The 13,353-nt window shown below is 49.1% G+C and overlaps 1 protein-coding gene across 1 annotated transcript in view; it reads left to right on the top strand.

The window, feature by feature from the left end:
- LOC144486542 (uncharacterized) overlaps positions 1-13,353 on the top strand; it is a 175,423-nt gene that overhangs the window by 141,613 nt on the left and 20,457 nt on the right. The window contains exons 31-32 of the mRNA XM_078204592.1: positions 2,838-2,864; positions 8,477-8,503. Coding sequence (XP_078060718.1) covers positions 2,838-2,864; positions 8,477-8,503 — 54 coding nt within the window. The remainder of the gene's footprint in view (positions 1-2,837; positions 2,865-8,476; positions 8,504-13,353) is intronic.

Raw genomic sequence — 13,353 nt, 5'->3', positions numbered from 1 at the left:
ATCTATACGCAGCCATTACATTACCATCTACTTCCTAACCCAGAAAGAACCCACTTCACTCCCAAAGAGTTTACCCTTCCTGATCTCACGTTAGCCAGCCCAGTGTCGTCTCAATTCCAGTCCAGTTCCCAGCAACACGCGTAAGCAGTGCTGATAATATCAGCATTATCCGCAATCTTCCACCTGTACAGCCGTCTGTCCAGATTCATTTGAAAAGACCAACAGCCATCAAGAAGCTGCTGGAACTGATAAGCGATGATGTGTTGTGTAATCCGACAGAATTTGAGTTGGAACAGGTCATTCCAATGACCAAAGAACAAACAGGCTCAGCACAACCAGCTCTATCTAATCATCAATTCAGTGAGTCCAGTAAAGCGAAGCGATTAGCTCCAATGTGTAAAGAGTGTGTGCACCGGTATTCACACACTCAGAATGACAAATCCTTCAACAAGCCAACACAACAGAGGGATTTGATTTATTATTGTCACATGTATTAGTATACCAGTGAAAAGTATTGTTTCTTGCGCGCTATACAGACAAAGCATACCGTTCATAGAGAAGGAAAGGAGAGGGTGCAGAATGTGGTGTTACAGTCATAGCTAGGGGTGTCGAGAAAGATCAACTTAATATTTGATTTATTATTGTCACATGTGGCGGCACGGTAGCACAGTGGTTAGCACTGCTGCTTCACAGCTCCAGGGTCCCGGGTTCGATTCCCGGCTCGGGTCACTGTCTGTGCGGAGTTTGCACATTCTCCTCGTGTCTGCGTGGGTTTCCCCCGGGTGCTCCGGTTTCCTCCCACAGTCCAAAGATGTGCGGGTTAGGTTGATTGGCCAGGTTAAAAAATTGCCCCTTAGAGTCCTGGGATGCGTAGGTTAGAGGGATTAGCGGGTAAAATATGTGGGGGTAGGGCCTGGGTGGGATTGTGGTCGGTGCAGACTCGATGGGCCGAATGGCCTCCTTCTGCACTGTAGGGTTTCTATGATTTCTATGATGTATTAACATACAGTGAAAAGTATTGTTTCTTGCACGCTCTACAGACAAAGCATACCGTTCATAGAGAAGGAAAGGAGAGAGTGCAGAATGTAGTGTTACAGTCATAGCTAGGGTGTAGAGAAAGATCAACTTAATGCAAGGTAAGTCCGTTCAAAAGTCTGACGGCAGCAGGGAAGAAGCTGTTCTTGAGTCGGTCGGTCCGTGACCTCAGACTTTTGTATCTTGTTCCCGACGGAAGAAGGTGGAATGGAAAATGTCAGGGGTGTGTGGGGTCCTTGATTATGCCGGCTGCTTTTCCCCGAGGCAGCGGGAAGTGTCGACAGAGTCAACATCGAGGGCCGAAGGGCCTGTACTGCGCTGTAATGTTCTATGTTCTATGTATTAGCATACAGTGAAAAGTATTGTTTCTTGCGCGCGATACAGACAAAGCATACCATTCATAGAGAAGGAAAGGAGAGAGTGCAGAATGTAGTGTTACAGCTAGGGGTGTAGCAAAAGATCAACTTAATGCGAGGTAGGTCCATCCAAAAGTCTGACAGCAGCAGGGAAGAAGCTGTTCTTGAGTCGGTCGGTACGTGACCTCAGACTTTTGTATCTTTTTCCCGATGGGAGAAGGTGGAAGAGAGAATGTCCGGGGTGCATGGGGGGGATCCTTAATTATGCTGTCTGCTTTCCCGAGGCAGCGGGAAGTGTAGACAGAGTCAATGGATGGGAGGCTGGTTTGCGTGATGGGTTGGGCTACATTCATGACCTTTTGTAGTTCCTTGCGGTCTTGGGCAGAGCAGGAGGCCCATACCAAGCTGTGATACAACCAGAAAGAATGCTTTCTATGGTGCATCTGTAAAAGTTGGTGAGAGTCGTAGCTGACATGCCAAATTTCCTTCGTCTTCTGAGAAAGTAGAGGCATCGGTGGGCTTTCTTAACTATAAGTATCGGCATGGGGGGGACCAGGACAGGTTGTTGGTGATCTGGACACCTAAAAACTTGAAGCTCTCGACCATTTCTACTTGGTCCCCGTTGATGTAGACAGGAGCATGTTCTCCTTTACGCTTCCTGAAGCCGATGACAATCTCCTTTGTTTTGTTGACATTGAGGGAGAGATTATTGTTGCCGCACCAGTTCACCAGATTCTCTATCTCATTCCTGTACTCTGTCTCGTCATTGTTTGAGATCCGACCCACTAAGGTGGTGTCGTCAGCAAACTTGAAAATCGAATTGGAGGGGAATTTGGCCGCACAGTCAGAGGTGTATAAGGAGTATAGTCGGGGGCTGAGAACACAGCCTTGTGGGGCACCGGTGTTGAGGATGATCGTGGAGGAGGTGTTGTTGCCGATCCTTACTGATTGTGGTCTGTGGGTTCGGAAGTTCCGGATCCAATTGCAGAGGGAGGTGCCGAGGCCCAGGCCACGGAGTTTGGAGATGGGTTTCGTGGGAATAATAGTGTTGAAGGCTGAGCTTACGAGACTGAACGGGCACGATGAAGGAAGGAAAAGCAGAATACTGCGGATGCTGGATTCTGAAACCAAAACACAAAATGGCGGAAAATCTCAGCAGGTCCGACAGCATCCGTGGGGAGAGAATCGAGCCAACGTTTCGAGTCTGGATGACCCTTCGTCAATGGTGAAGGAAGACTTGGAAGGATGGGCTGGGTGGATATTTTTAACGAGGGAAGATTGTGGTTTACTGAGATATTAATAACGCAGCTTGAAATTCCCCAGCGGGTGTTGGGAGAGTGAATGTTAGAAACAGGCAGAGCCAGTCTTAGTGTGCTGGGTTTAAAGTGTTCAATGGGCTTTTTATCCTTGTTCTCAAACACCTCTCTCCGTGTTTTCTATCCATAGGGGACGGCTACGGATCTCAACATCAAAGTAAGGATTTACATTCAGAGAGTCATAAAGGTTTACAGAGTGGAAACAAAGAACAATACAGCACAGGAACAGTCCCTTCGGCCCTCCAAGCCTGTGCCGCTCCCTGGTCCAAACTAGACCATTCTTTTGTATCCCTCCATTCCCACTCCGTTCATATGGCTGTCTAGATAAGTCTTAAACGTTCCCAGTGTGTCCGCCTCCACCACCTTGCCCGGCAGCGCATTCCAGGCCCCCACCACCCTCTGTGTAAAATATGTCCTTCTGATATCTGTGTTAAACCTCCCCCCCTTCACCTTGAACCTATGACCCCTCGTGAACGTCACCACCGACCCGGGGAAAAGCTTCCCACCGTTCACCCTATCTATGCCTTTCATAATTTTATACACCTCTATTAAGTCTCCCCTCATCCTCCGTCTTTCCAGGGAGAACAACCCCAGTTTACCCAATCTCTCCTCATAACCAAGCCCCTCCATACCAGGCAACATCCTGGTAAACCTCCTCTGTACTCTCTCCAAAGCCTCCACGTCCTTCTGGTAGTGTGGCGACCAGAACTGGACGCAGTATTCCAAATGCGGCCGAACCAACGTTCTATACATCTGCAACATCAGACCCCAACTCTTATACTCTATGCCCCGTCCTATAAAGGCAAGCATGCCATATGCCTTCTTCACCACCTTCTCCACCTGTGACGTCACCTTCAAGGATCTGTGGACTTACACACCCAGGTCCCTCTGCGTATCTACACCCTTTATGGTTCTGCCATTTATCGTATAGCTCCTCCCTACATTATTTCTACCAAAATGCATCACTTTGCATTGATCAGGATTGAACTCCATCGGCCCAACTTGTCCATGCCACCCTTTTTTGTAAAACCCCTAAGCTATTCCCAATTGCCCACATTTGGCCCATATCCCTCTAAACCCATCGTACCCATGTAACTGTCTAAATGCTTTTTAAAAGACAAAATTGTATCCGCCTCTACTACTATCTCTGGCAGCTTGTTCCAGACACTCACCACCCTCTGTGTGAAAAAACTGCCCCTCTGGACACTTTTGTATCTCTCCCCTCTCACCTTAAACCTATGCCCTCTAGCTTTAGACTCCCCTACCTTTGGGAAAAGATACTGACTATCTAGCTGATCTGTGCCCCTCATTATTTTATAGACCTCTATAAGATCACCCCTCAGCCTCCTACGCTCCAGAGAAAAAAGTCCCAGTCTATCCAGCCTCTCCTTATAACTCAATCCCTCAAGTCCCGCTCGCATCCGAGTAAATCTTTTCTGCACTTTTTCTGGTTTAATAATATCCTTTCTATAATAGGGTGACCAGAACTGTACACAATATTCCAAGTGTGGCCTTACCAATGTCTTGTACAACTTCAACAAGACATTCCAACTCCTGTATTCAATGTTCTGACCAATGAAACCAAGCATGCCGAATGCCTTCTTCACCACTCTGTCCACCTGTGACTCCACTTTCAAGGAGCTATGAACATGTACCCCGAGATCTCTTTGTTCTGTAACTCTCCCCAACGCCCTACCATTAACTGAGTAAGTCCTGCCCTGGTTCAATCTACCAAAATGCATCACCTCGCATTTGTCCAAATTAAACTCCATCTGCCATTCGTCAGCCCACTGGCCCAGTTGATCAAGATCCCGTTGCAACCCGAGATAACCTTCTTCACTGTCCACCATGCCACCAATCTTGATGTCATCTGCAAACATACTAACCATGCCTCCTATATTCTCATCCAAATCATTAATATAAATGACAAATAACAGTGGGCCCAGCACTGATCCCTGAGGCACACCGCTGGTCAAAGAACAAAGAACAAAGAACAATACAGCACAGGAACGGGCCCTTCGGCCCTCCAAGCCCGCGCCGCTCCCCGGTCCAGGATTGAATCCTGAATCCAGGATCCCCGCCCAATTTTCCAGCCTATCTACATCCTAATATCCTATCCACCGAGCTGTCCCTCACAGCTACGATGCTTTGTTCATCACAACCTATTAACTCACCCCCACCCCCCCATTCCAGACCATGTGATCTCCAGGGAGAGGCGAAAACCCAGAGTGAAAACCCCAGGGCCAATATGGGGGAAAAAAATCTGGGAAATTCCTCTCCGACCCCCTGAGACGATCGAAACGAGTCCAGGAGATCACAATGGCCCTGATCGGAAAATGCTTCCCAACCCTAGTCATTTCCACTTCCACGAACACCATATGAATTCCCTGCCCCCGAGACAGGTTCCCAACTATTCGCAGTCTCGCTCTGTACTGGCACCAGCAAGATGATCATAGAATGAAGCCTTGAAACGAGAAACAAGGAACAATTAGCCCGCGCCGCCCCCTGGTCCAAACTAGACCACTCTTTTGTATCCCTCCCTTCCCACTCCGTTCATATAGCTGTCTAGATAGGTCTTAAACGTTCCCAGTGTGTCCGCCTCCACCACCTTGCCCGGCAACACATTCCAGGCCCCCACGACCCTCTGTGTGAAATATGTCCTTCTGATATCTGTGTTAAACCTCCCCCCCTTCACCTTGAACCTATGACCCCTCGTGAACGTCACCACCGACCCGGGGAAAAGCTTCCCACCGTTCACCCTATCTATGCCTTTCATAATTTTATACACCTCTATTAAGTCTCCCCTCATCCTCCGTCTTTCCAAGGAGAACAACCCCAGTTTACCCAATCTCTCCTCATAACCAAGCCCCTCCATACCAGGCAACATCCTGGTAAACCTCCTCTGTAATCTCTCCAAAGCCTCCACGTCCTTCTGGTAGTGTGGCGACCAGAACTGGACGCAGTATTCCAAATGCGGCCGAACCAACGTTCTATACATCTGCAACATCAGACCCCAACTCTTATACTCTATGCCCCGTCCTATAAAGGCAAGCATGCCATATGCCTTCTTCACCACCTTCTCCACCTGTGACGTCACCTTCAAATCTGGTCACAGGCCTCCAGTTTGAAAAACAACTACAACCACCCTCTGGCTTCTGTCCAGAAGCCAATTTTGTATCCATTTAGATACCTCACCCTGGATCCCATGAGATTTAACCTCATGCAACAACCTACCATGCGGTACCTTGTCAAAGGCCTTGCTAAAGTCCATGTAGACAACATCAACTGCACTGCCCTCAGATAACATTGTAAAGCACCTAGAATCATAGAATCATGGAAACCCTACAGTACAGAAAGAGGCCATTCGGCCCATCGAGCCTGCACCGACCACAATCCCACCGAAGCCCTACCCCCATATCCCTACATATTTTACCCGCTAATCTACACATCCCAGGGGCAATTTTAGCACGGCCAATCAACCTAACCTGCACATCTTTGGACTGTGGGAGGAAACCGGAGCACCCGGAGGAAACCCACGCAGACACGAGGAGAATGTGCAAACTTCACACAGACACCTGCCCCACACATTAACACCACTAATGACAGGTACACACAGCAACATTTGGAGCAGAGATAGTCCACCGCAGGGCAGAGGGCTCACTCGCTTCATCTGATTTTCCATGGTGAATTTTTCTTATCGGGCACAACGGTAGCACAGTGGTTAGCGCTGCTACCTCACAGCGCCAGGGACCCGGGTCCGATTCCCGGCTCGGGTCACTGTCTGTGCGGAGTCTGCGCGTTCTCCCCGTGTCTGCGTGGGTTTCCTCCGGGTGCTCCGGTTTCCTCCCACAGTCTGAAAGACGTGCTGGTTAGGGTGCATTGGCCGTGCTAAATTCTCCCTCAGTGTAACCCGAACAGGAGTGTGGCGACTGGGGGATTTTACACAGCAACTTCATTGCAGTGTTAATGTCAGCCTACTTGTGACACTCATAGATTAATGAAATGAGATAAATAATAAACTTGTTGAAGGATTTGTCATTCTGAGCGTGTGAATACCAATGGACACACTCTTTACGTTCCAGACGGGTGGCACAGTGGCACAGTGGGTTAGCACTGCTGCCTCACAGCGTCAGGGACCCCGGTTCGATTCCCGGCTCGGGTCACTGTCTGTGTGGAGTCTGCGCGTTCTCCCCCGTGTCTGTGTGGGTTTCCTCCGGGTGCTCCGGTTTCCTCCCACAGTCCAAAGATGTGTGGGTTAGGTTGATTGGCCGTACTAAATTGTCCCTTAGTGTTAGAGCGATTAGCGGGGTAAATGTGTGGGGTTATGGGAATAGGGCCTGGGTGGGATTGTGGTTGGTGCAGACTGGATGGGCCGAATGGCCTCCTTCTGCACTGTAGGGCTTCTATGATTGTAAGATTGGCAGGCTAACGGGAAGAGCTGATGAAGGCAGATCCAGACTCGAAAGGTTGGTTTTATTCTCTCCCCACATATCCTCTCAGACCTGCCGGGATATTCCACCGTTCTTTGTTAATATCAAGAGTAGGCAGGTTGTCCTCAGGAAGGCCCTTGTGGATAGCTGGTGATATCAGCAAGTTTGTGGATGACACGAAGATGGCTGGACTTGCGGATAGCGAAGAGCATTGTCGGGAAATACAGCAGGATATAGATAGGCTGGAAAATTGGGCGGAGAGGTGGCAGATGGAGTTTAATCCGGATAAATGCGAAGTGATGCATTTTGGAAGAAATAATGTAGGGAGGAGTTATACAATAAATGGCAGAGTCATCAGGAGTATAGAAACACAGAGGGATCGAGGTGTGCAAGTCCACAAATCCTTGAAGGTGGCAACACAGGTGGAGAAGGTGGTGAAGAAGGCATATGGTATGCTTGCCTTTATAGGACGGGGTATAGAGTATAAAAGCTGGAGTCTGATGATGCAGCTGTATAGAACGCTGGTTAGGCCACATTTGGAGTACTGCGTCCAGTTCTGGTCGCTGCACTTCCAGAAGGACGTGGAGGCATTAGAGAGAGTGCAGAGAAGGTTTACCAGGATGTTGTTGGGTATGGAGGGTCTTAGCTATGAGGAGAGATTGGGTAAACTGGGGTTGTTCTCCCTGGAAAGACGGAGAATGAGGGGAGATCTAATAGAGGTGTACAAGATTATGAAGGGGATAGATAGGGTGAACAGTGGGAAGCTTTTTCCCAGGTCGGAGGTGATGATCACGAGGGGTCACGGGCTCAAGCTGAGAGGGGCGAAGTATAACTCAGATATCAGAGGGACGTTTTTTACACAGAGGGTGGTGGGGGCCTGGAATGCGCTGCCAAGTAAGGTGGTGGAGGCAGGCACGCTGACATCGTTTAAGACTTACCTGGATAGTCACATGAGCAGCCTGGGAATGGAGGGATACAAACGATTGGTCTAGTTGGACCAAGGAGCGGCACAGGCTTGGAGGGCCGAAGGGCCTGTTTCCTGTGCTGTACTGTTCTTTGTTCTTTCAAGGGCAGAGAGAGGTTAGATTGTACCCACCAGCATGTGGAGACAGATGGGAGTGAATGGACACTTTGAAGGATGGGCTGGGTGGATATTTTTAATGAGGGAAGATTGTGGTTTACTGAGATATTAATAACACGGCTTGAAATTCCCCAGCGGGTGTTGGGAGAGTGAATGTTAGAAACAGGCAGAGCCAGCCTTAGTGTGCTGGGTTTATAGTGTTCAATGGGCTTTTTATCCTTGTTCTCAAACACCTCTCTCCGTGTTTTCTATCCATAGGGGACGATTACGGGTACCAACATAACGGTAAGGATTTACAATCCTTTCAGAGAACATTGTAAAGCACCTGCTCCACACATTGACGCCACCAGGTCCACACAGAATCTACAAAAGGTTGTGAATGTAGCCCAATCCATCACGCAAACCAGCCTCCCATCCATTGACTCTGTCTACACTTCCCGCTGCCTCGGGGAAAAGCAGGCAGCATAATTAAGGACCCCCCCACACACACCCCGGACATTCTCTCTTCCACCTTCTTCCGTCGGGAAAAAGATACAAAAGTCTGAGGTCACGTACCGACCGACTCAAGAACAGCTTCTTCCCTGCTGCCGTCAGACTTTTGAATGGACCGACCTCGCATTAAGTTGATCTTTCTCTACACCCTAGCTGTGACTGTAACACTACATTCCGCACCCTCTCCTTTCCTTCTCTATGAACGGTATGCTTTGTCTATATGGCGCGCAAGAAACAATACTTTTCACTGTGTCCAAATGTTAAATTGTCCCTTAGTGTCCAAAGATGTGCGGGTTAGGTGGATTGGCCATGCTAAATTGCCCCTTAGTGTCCAAAGATGTGTAGGTTAGATGGATTGGCTATGCTAAATTTCCCCTGAGTGTCCAAAGATGTGCAGGTTAGGTGGATTGGCCATGCTAAATTGCCCCTGAGTGTCCAAAGATGTGTAGGTTAGATGGATTGGCCATGCTAAATTGGCCCATAGTGTCCAGAGATATGCGGGTTAGGTGGATTGGCCATGCTAAATTGCCCTCTTAGTGTCCAAAGATGTGCAGGTAGGTGGATTGGTCATGCTAAATTGCCCCTTAGTGTCCAAAGATGTGTAGGTTAGGTGGATTGGCCATGCGAAATTGCCCCTTAGTGTCCAGAGATGTGCGGGTTAGGTGGATTGGCCATGCTAAATTGCCCTCTTGGTGTCCAAAGATGTGTAGATTGGGTGGATTGGCCATGTTAAATTGTCCCTCAGTGTCCAAAGATGTGTAGGTCAGATGGATTGGCCATGCTAAATTGCCCCTTAGTGTTCAAAGATGTATAGGTTTGGTGGATTGGCCATGTTAAATTGTCCCTCAGTGTCCAAAGATGTGTAGGTCAGATGGATTGGCCATGCTAAATTGTCCTTTGGAAAATCTCAGCAGGTCTGACAGCATCTGTGGTGGGAGAGTAGAGCCAACGTTTCGAGTCTGGATGAGCCTTCGTCAGCTCTTCCCGTTAGCCTGCCAATCTTACAATCATACAAGCTCAAAACCGCAGAAGGAGGCCATTCGGCCCATCGAGCCTGCACTGGCCACAGTCCCACCTAGTCCCTATCCTGTAACCCCACATATTTACCCTGCTAATCCCTCTGACACTGAGGGGCAATTTAGCATGGCCAATCTACCTAACCCGCACATCTTTGGAGTGTGGGAGGAAACCGGAGCACCCGGAGGAAACCCACGCAGACACGCAGACCTCTGGCACACCGCTGGTCACACGTCTCCAGTTTAAATCTCACGGGATCCAGGGTGAGGTATCTAAATGGATACAAAATTGGCTTCTTGACAGTCGGTGGTTGTGGAGGGTTGTTTTTCAAACTGGAGACCTGGGACCAGCGGTGTGCCTCAGGGATCAGTGCTGGGCCCACTGTTATTTGTCATTTATATTAATGATTTGGATGAGAATATAGGGGGCATGGTTACTAAGTTTGCAGATGACACCAAGATTGGTGGCATGGTGCACAGTGAAGAAAGTTATCTCCGATTGCAACGAGATCTTGATCAATTGGGCCAGTGGGCTGACGAATGGCAGATGGAGTTTAATTTAGATAAATGCGAGGTGATGCATTTTGGTAGATTGATCCAGGGCAGGACTTACTCAGTTAATGGTAGGGCGTCGGGGAGAGTTACAGAACAAAGAGATCTCGGGGTACAGGTTCATAGCTCCTTGAAAGTGGAGTCACAGGTGGACAGAGTGGTGAAGATGGCATTCGGCATGCTTGGTTTCATCGGTCAGAACATTGAATACAGGAGTTGGGACGTCTTGTTGAAGTTGTACAAGACATTGGTAAGGCCACACTTGGAATATTGTGTGCAGTTCTGGTCACCCTATTATAGAAAGGCTATTATTCAACTAGAAAGAGTGCAGAAAAGATTTACTAGGATGCTACCGGGACTTGATGGATTGAGTTATAAGGAGATGCTGAATAGACTGGGATTTTGTTTCTCTGGAGCGTAGGAGGCTGAGGGGTGATCTTATAGAGGTCTATAAAATAATGAGGGGCACAGATCAGCTAGATAGTCAATATCTTTTCCCAAAGGTATTGGAGTCTAAAACTAGAGGGCATAGGTTTAAGGTGAGAGGGGAGAGATACAAAAGGGTCCAGAGGGGCAATTTTTTCACACAGAGGGTGGTGAGTGTCTGGAATAAGCTGCCATAGGTAGTAGTAGAGGTGGGTACAATTCTGTCTTTTAAAAAGCATTTCGACAGTTACATGGGTGCGATGGGTATAGAGGGATATGGGCCAAATGCAGGCAATTGGGATTAGCTTTGGGGTTTTTTTTTAAAAAAGGGCGGCATGGACAAGTTGGGCCGAAGGGACTGTTTCCATGCTGTAAACCCCTATGTCTCTGTGAAAAACAACCCTCTATAACCACCCTCTGGCTTCTATCGTCAAGACAATTTTGTATCCATTTAGATACCTCACCCTGGATCCCGTGAGATTTAACCTTATGCAACAGCCTACCATGCGGTACCTTGTCAAAGGCAGTGTTGATAATATCAGCGTTATCCTCAATCTTCCTTCTGTACAGCCGTCTATCCAGGTCCATTTGAAAAGACCAACAGCCATCAAGAAGCTGCTGTAACTGATAAGCGAGGATGTATTGTGTAATCCGACAGAATTTGAGTTGGAACAGGTCATTCCAATGACCGAAGAACAAACAGGTTCAGCACAACCAGCTCTATCTCATCATCAATTCAGTCACTCCACTAAATGGAAGCGATTTTACCAATCGGAGCCTCAGGGCGGGATCGGGGCGTAAGACGTATCCGCGCCCGGAATCCTCTTTCCAGCGCGCCCATACGCGTTTTGCCGGCTCCGGTCCGATTCGCGCTGTGGACGGGGCTTAGCGCCGCCGGAACGATCGGAGCTCTGAACTGCGCACGCGCAGTTCGAAAAAAAAATTCCAAAGCAGCTCGCCCGGGGGGGGGGAGGGGGAGGAAAAAGCAGAGAGAGCGGATCTCTGACCCAGATCATCTGGGGAGGGTGGGAGGGGGCGGGACCCAGATCACCCTCTGGGGGTGGGGGGGGGTGGGGGAGTAGGAGAGGGGGCGGGACACAGATCGCCCTCTGAGGAGGGGGGGAGAGGGAGTAGGAGAGGGGGTGGGACACAGATCACCCTCTGAGGAGGGGGGTGGGAGGAGGAGAGGGGGTGGGACACAGATCACCCTCTGAGGAGGGGGGTGGGAGGAGGAGAGGGGGTGTGACGAGTCCATCTGGCTCACTAAGTCAGTTACAATACTGCGCTCAGCCTCTACTGAACCATCTTGGGTACAAAGGATAATGGCATTAGGGTTCTGCATGTAAGCCTTGCTTATGCTAGAAATTATATCCTTGGTGTCGCAGCCATTCCTGATGTCACAGTACTGGTAACACCAGGAAGATCGACCAGTACCATTCATAAGAACATAAGAACATAAGAAATAGGAGCAGGAGTAGGCCATCTAGCCCCTCGAGCCTGCCCCGCCATTCAATAAGATCATGGCTGATCTGACGTGGATCAGTACCACTTACCCGCCTGATCCCCATAACCCTTAATTCCCTTACCGATCAGGAATCCATCCATCCGCGCTTTAAACATATTCAGCGAGGTAGCCTCCACCACCTCAGTGGGCAGAGAATTCCAGAGATTCACCACCCTCTGGGAGAAGAAGTTCCTCCTCAACTCTGTCTTAAACCGACCCCCCTTTATTTTGAGGCTGTGTCCTCTAGTTTTAACTTCCTTACTAAGTGGAAAGAATCTCTCCGCCTCCACCCTATCCAGCCCCCGCATTATCTTATAAGTCTCCATAAGATCCCCCCTCATCCTTCTAAACTCCAACGAGTACAAACCCAATCTCCTCAGCCTCTCCTCATAATCCAAACCCCTCATCTCCGGTATCAACCTGGTGAACCTTCTCTGCACTCCCTCCAATGCCAATATATCCTTCCTCATATAAGGGGACCAATACTGCACACAGTATTCCAGCTGCGGCCTCACCAATGCCCTGTACAGGTGCATCAAGACATCCCTGCTTTTATATTCTATGCCCTTCGCAATATAGGCCAACATCCCATTTGCCTTCTTGATCACCTGTTGTACCTGCAGACTGGGCTTTTGCGTCTCATGCACAAGGACCCCCAGGTCCCTTTGCACGGTAGCATGTTTTAATTTGTTTCCATTGAGATAGTAATCTCATTTGTTATTATTTCCTCCAAAGTGTATAACCTCGCATTATCCTTTGTATCCAAGATGGTTCAGTAGATGCTGAACGCAGTATTGTAACTGACTTGGTGAACCAGATGGACCCACAAGGCAGAAGGACCATCTTTGTGTTGACCAAAGTGGATCTAGCTGAGGAACATACAGCTTATCTTGCTAACGGAAGGATGTTGGAGGGAGACCAGCGATCGAGATAGGTTGGGGGGGTGTGCTCTGTCGAGGCGGGGCCTACCTCCCAGGGGGGCTCTGATCTGGGGTCTGCCGGGGTGGTTAGCCGGGCGGTCTGCGAAGGATGGTCGAGGTGGATGGTGACTTCACAAGGGCAGAGAGGCCTTCGGAGGTTCCCCTGCAGAATAGAAATCCGCTTCGGACTTTTATTCTGCAGGTCGGTAAAAGCGCGGATTCGGA

This window comes from Mustelus asterias, unplaced genomic scaffold (assembly GCF_964213995.1).
Source record: "Mustelus asterias unplaced genomic scaffold, sMusAst1.hap1.1 HAP1_SCAFFOLD_387, whole genome shotgun sequence".
Lineage (NCBI taxonomy): Eukaryota > Metazoa > Chordata > Chondrichthyes > Carcharhiniformes > Triakidae > Mustelus > Mustelus asterias.
This window is presented reverse-complemented; position numbering and strand designations above follow the sequence as displayed.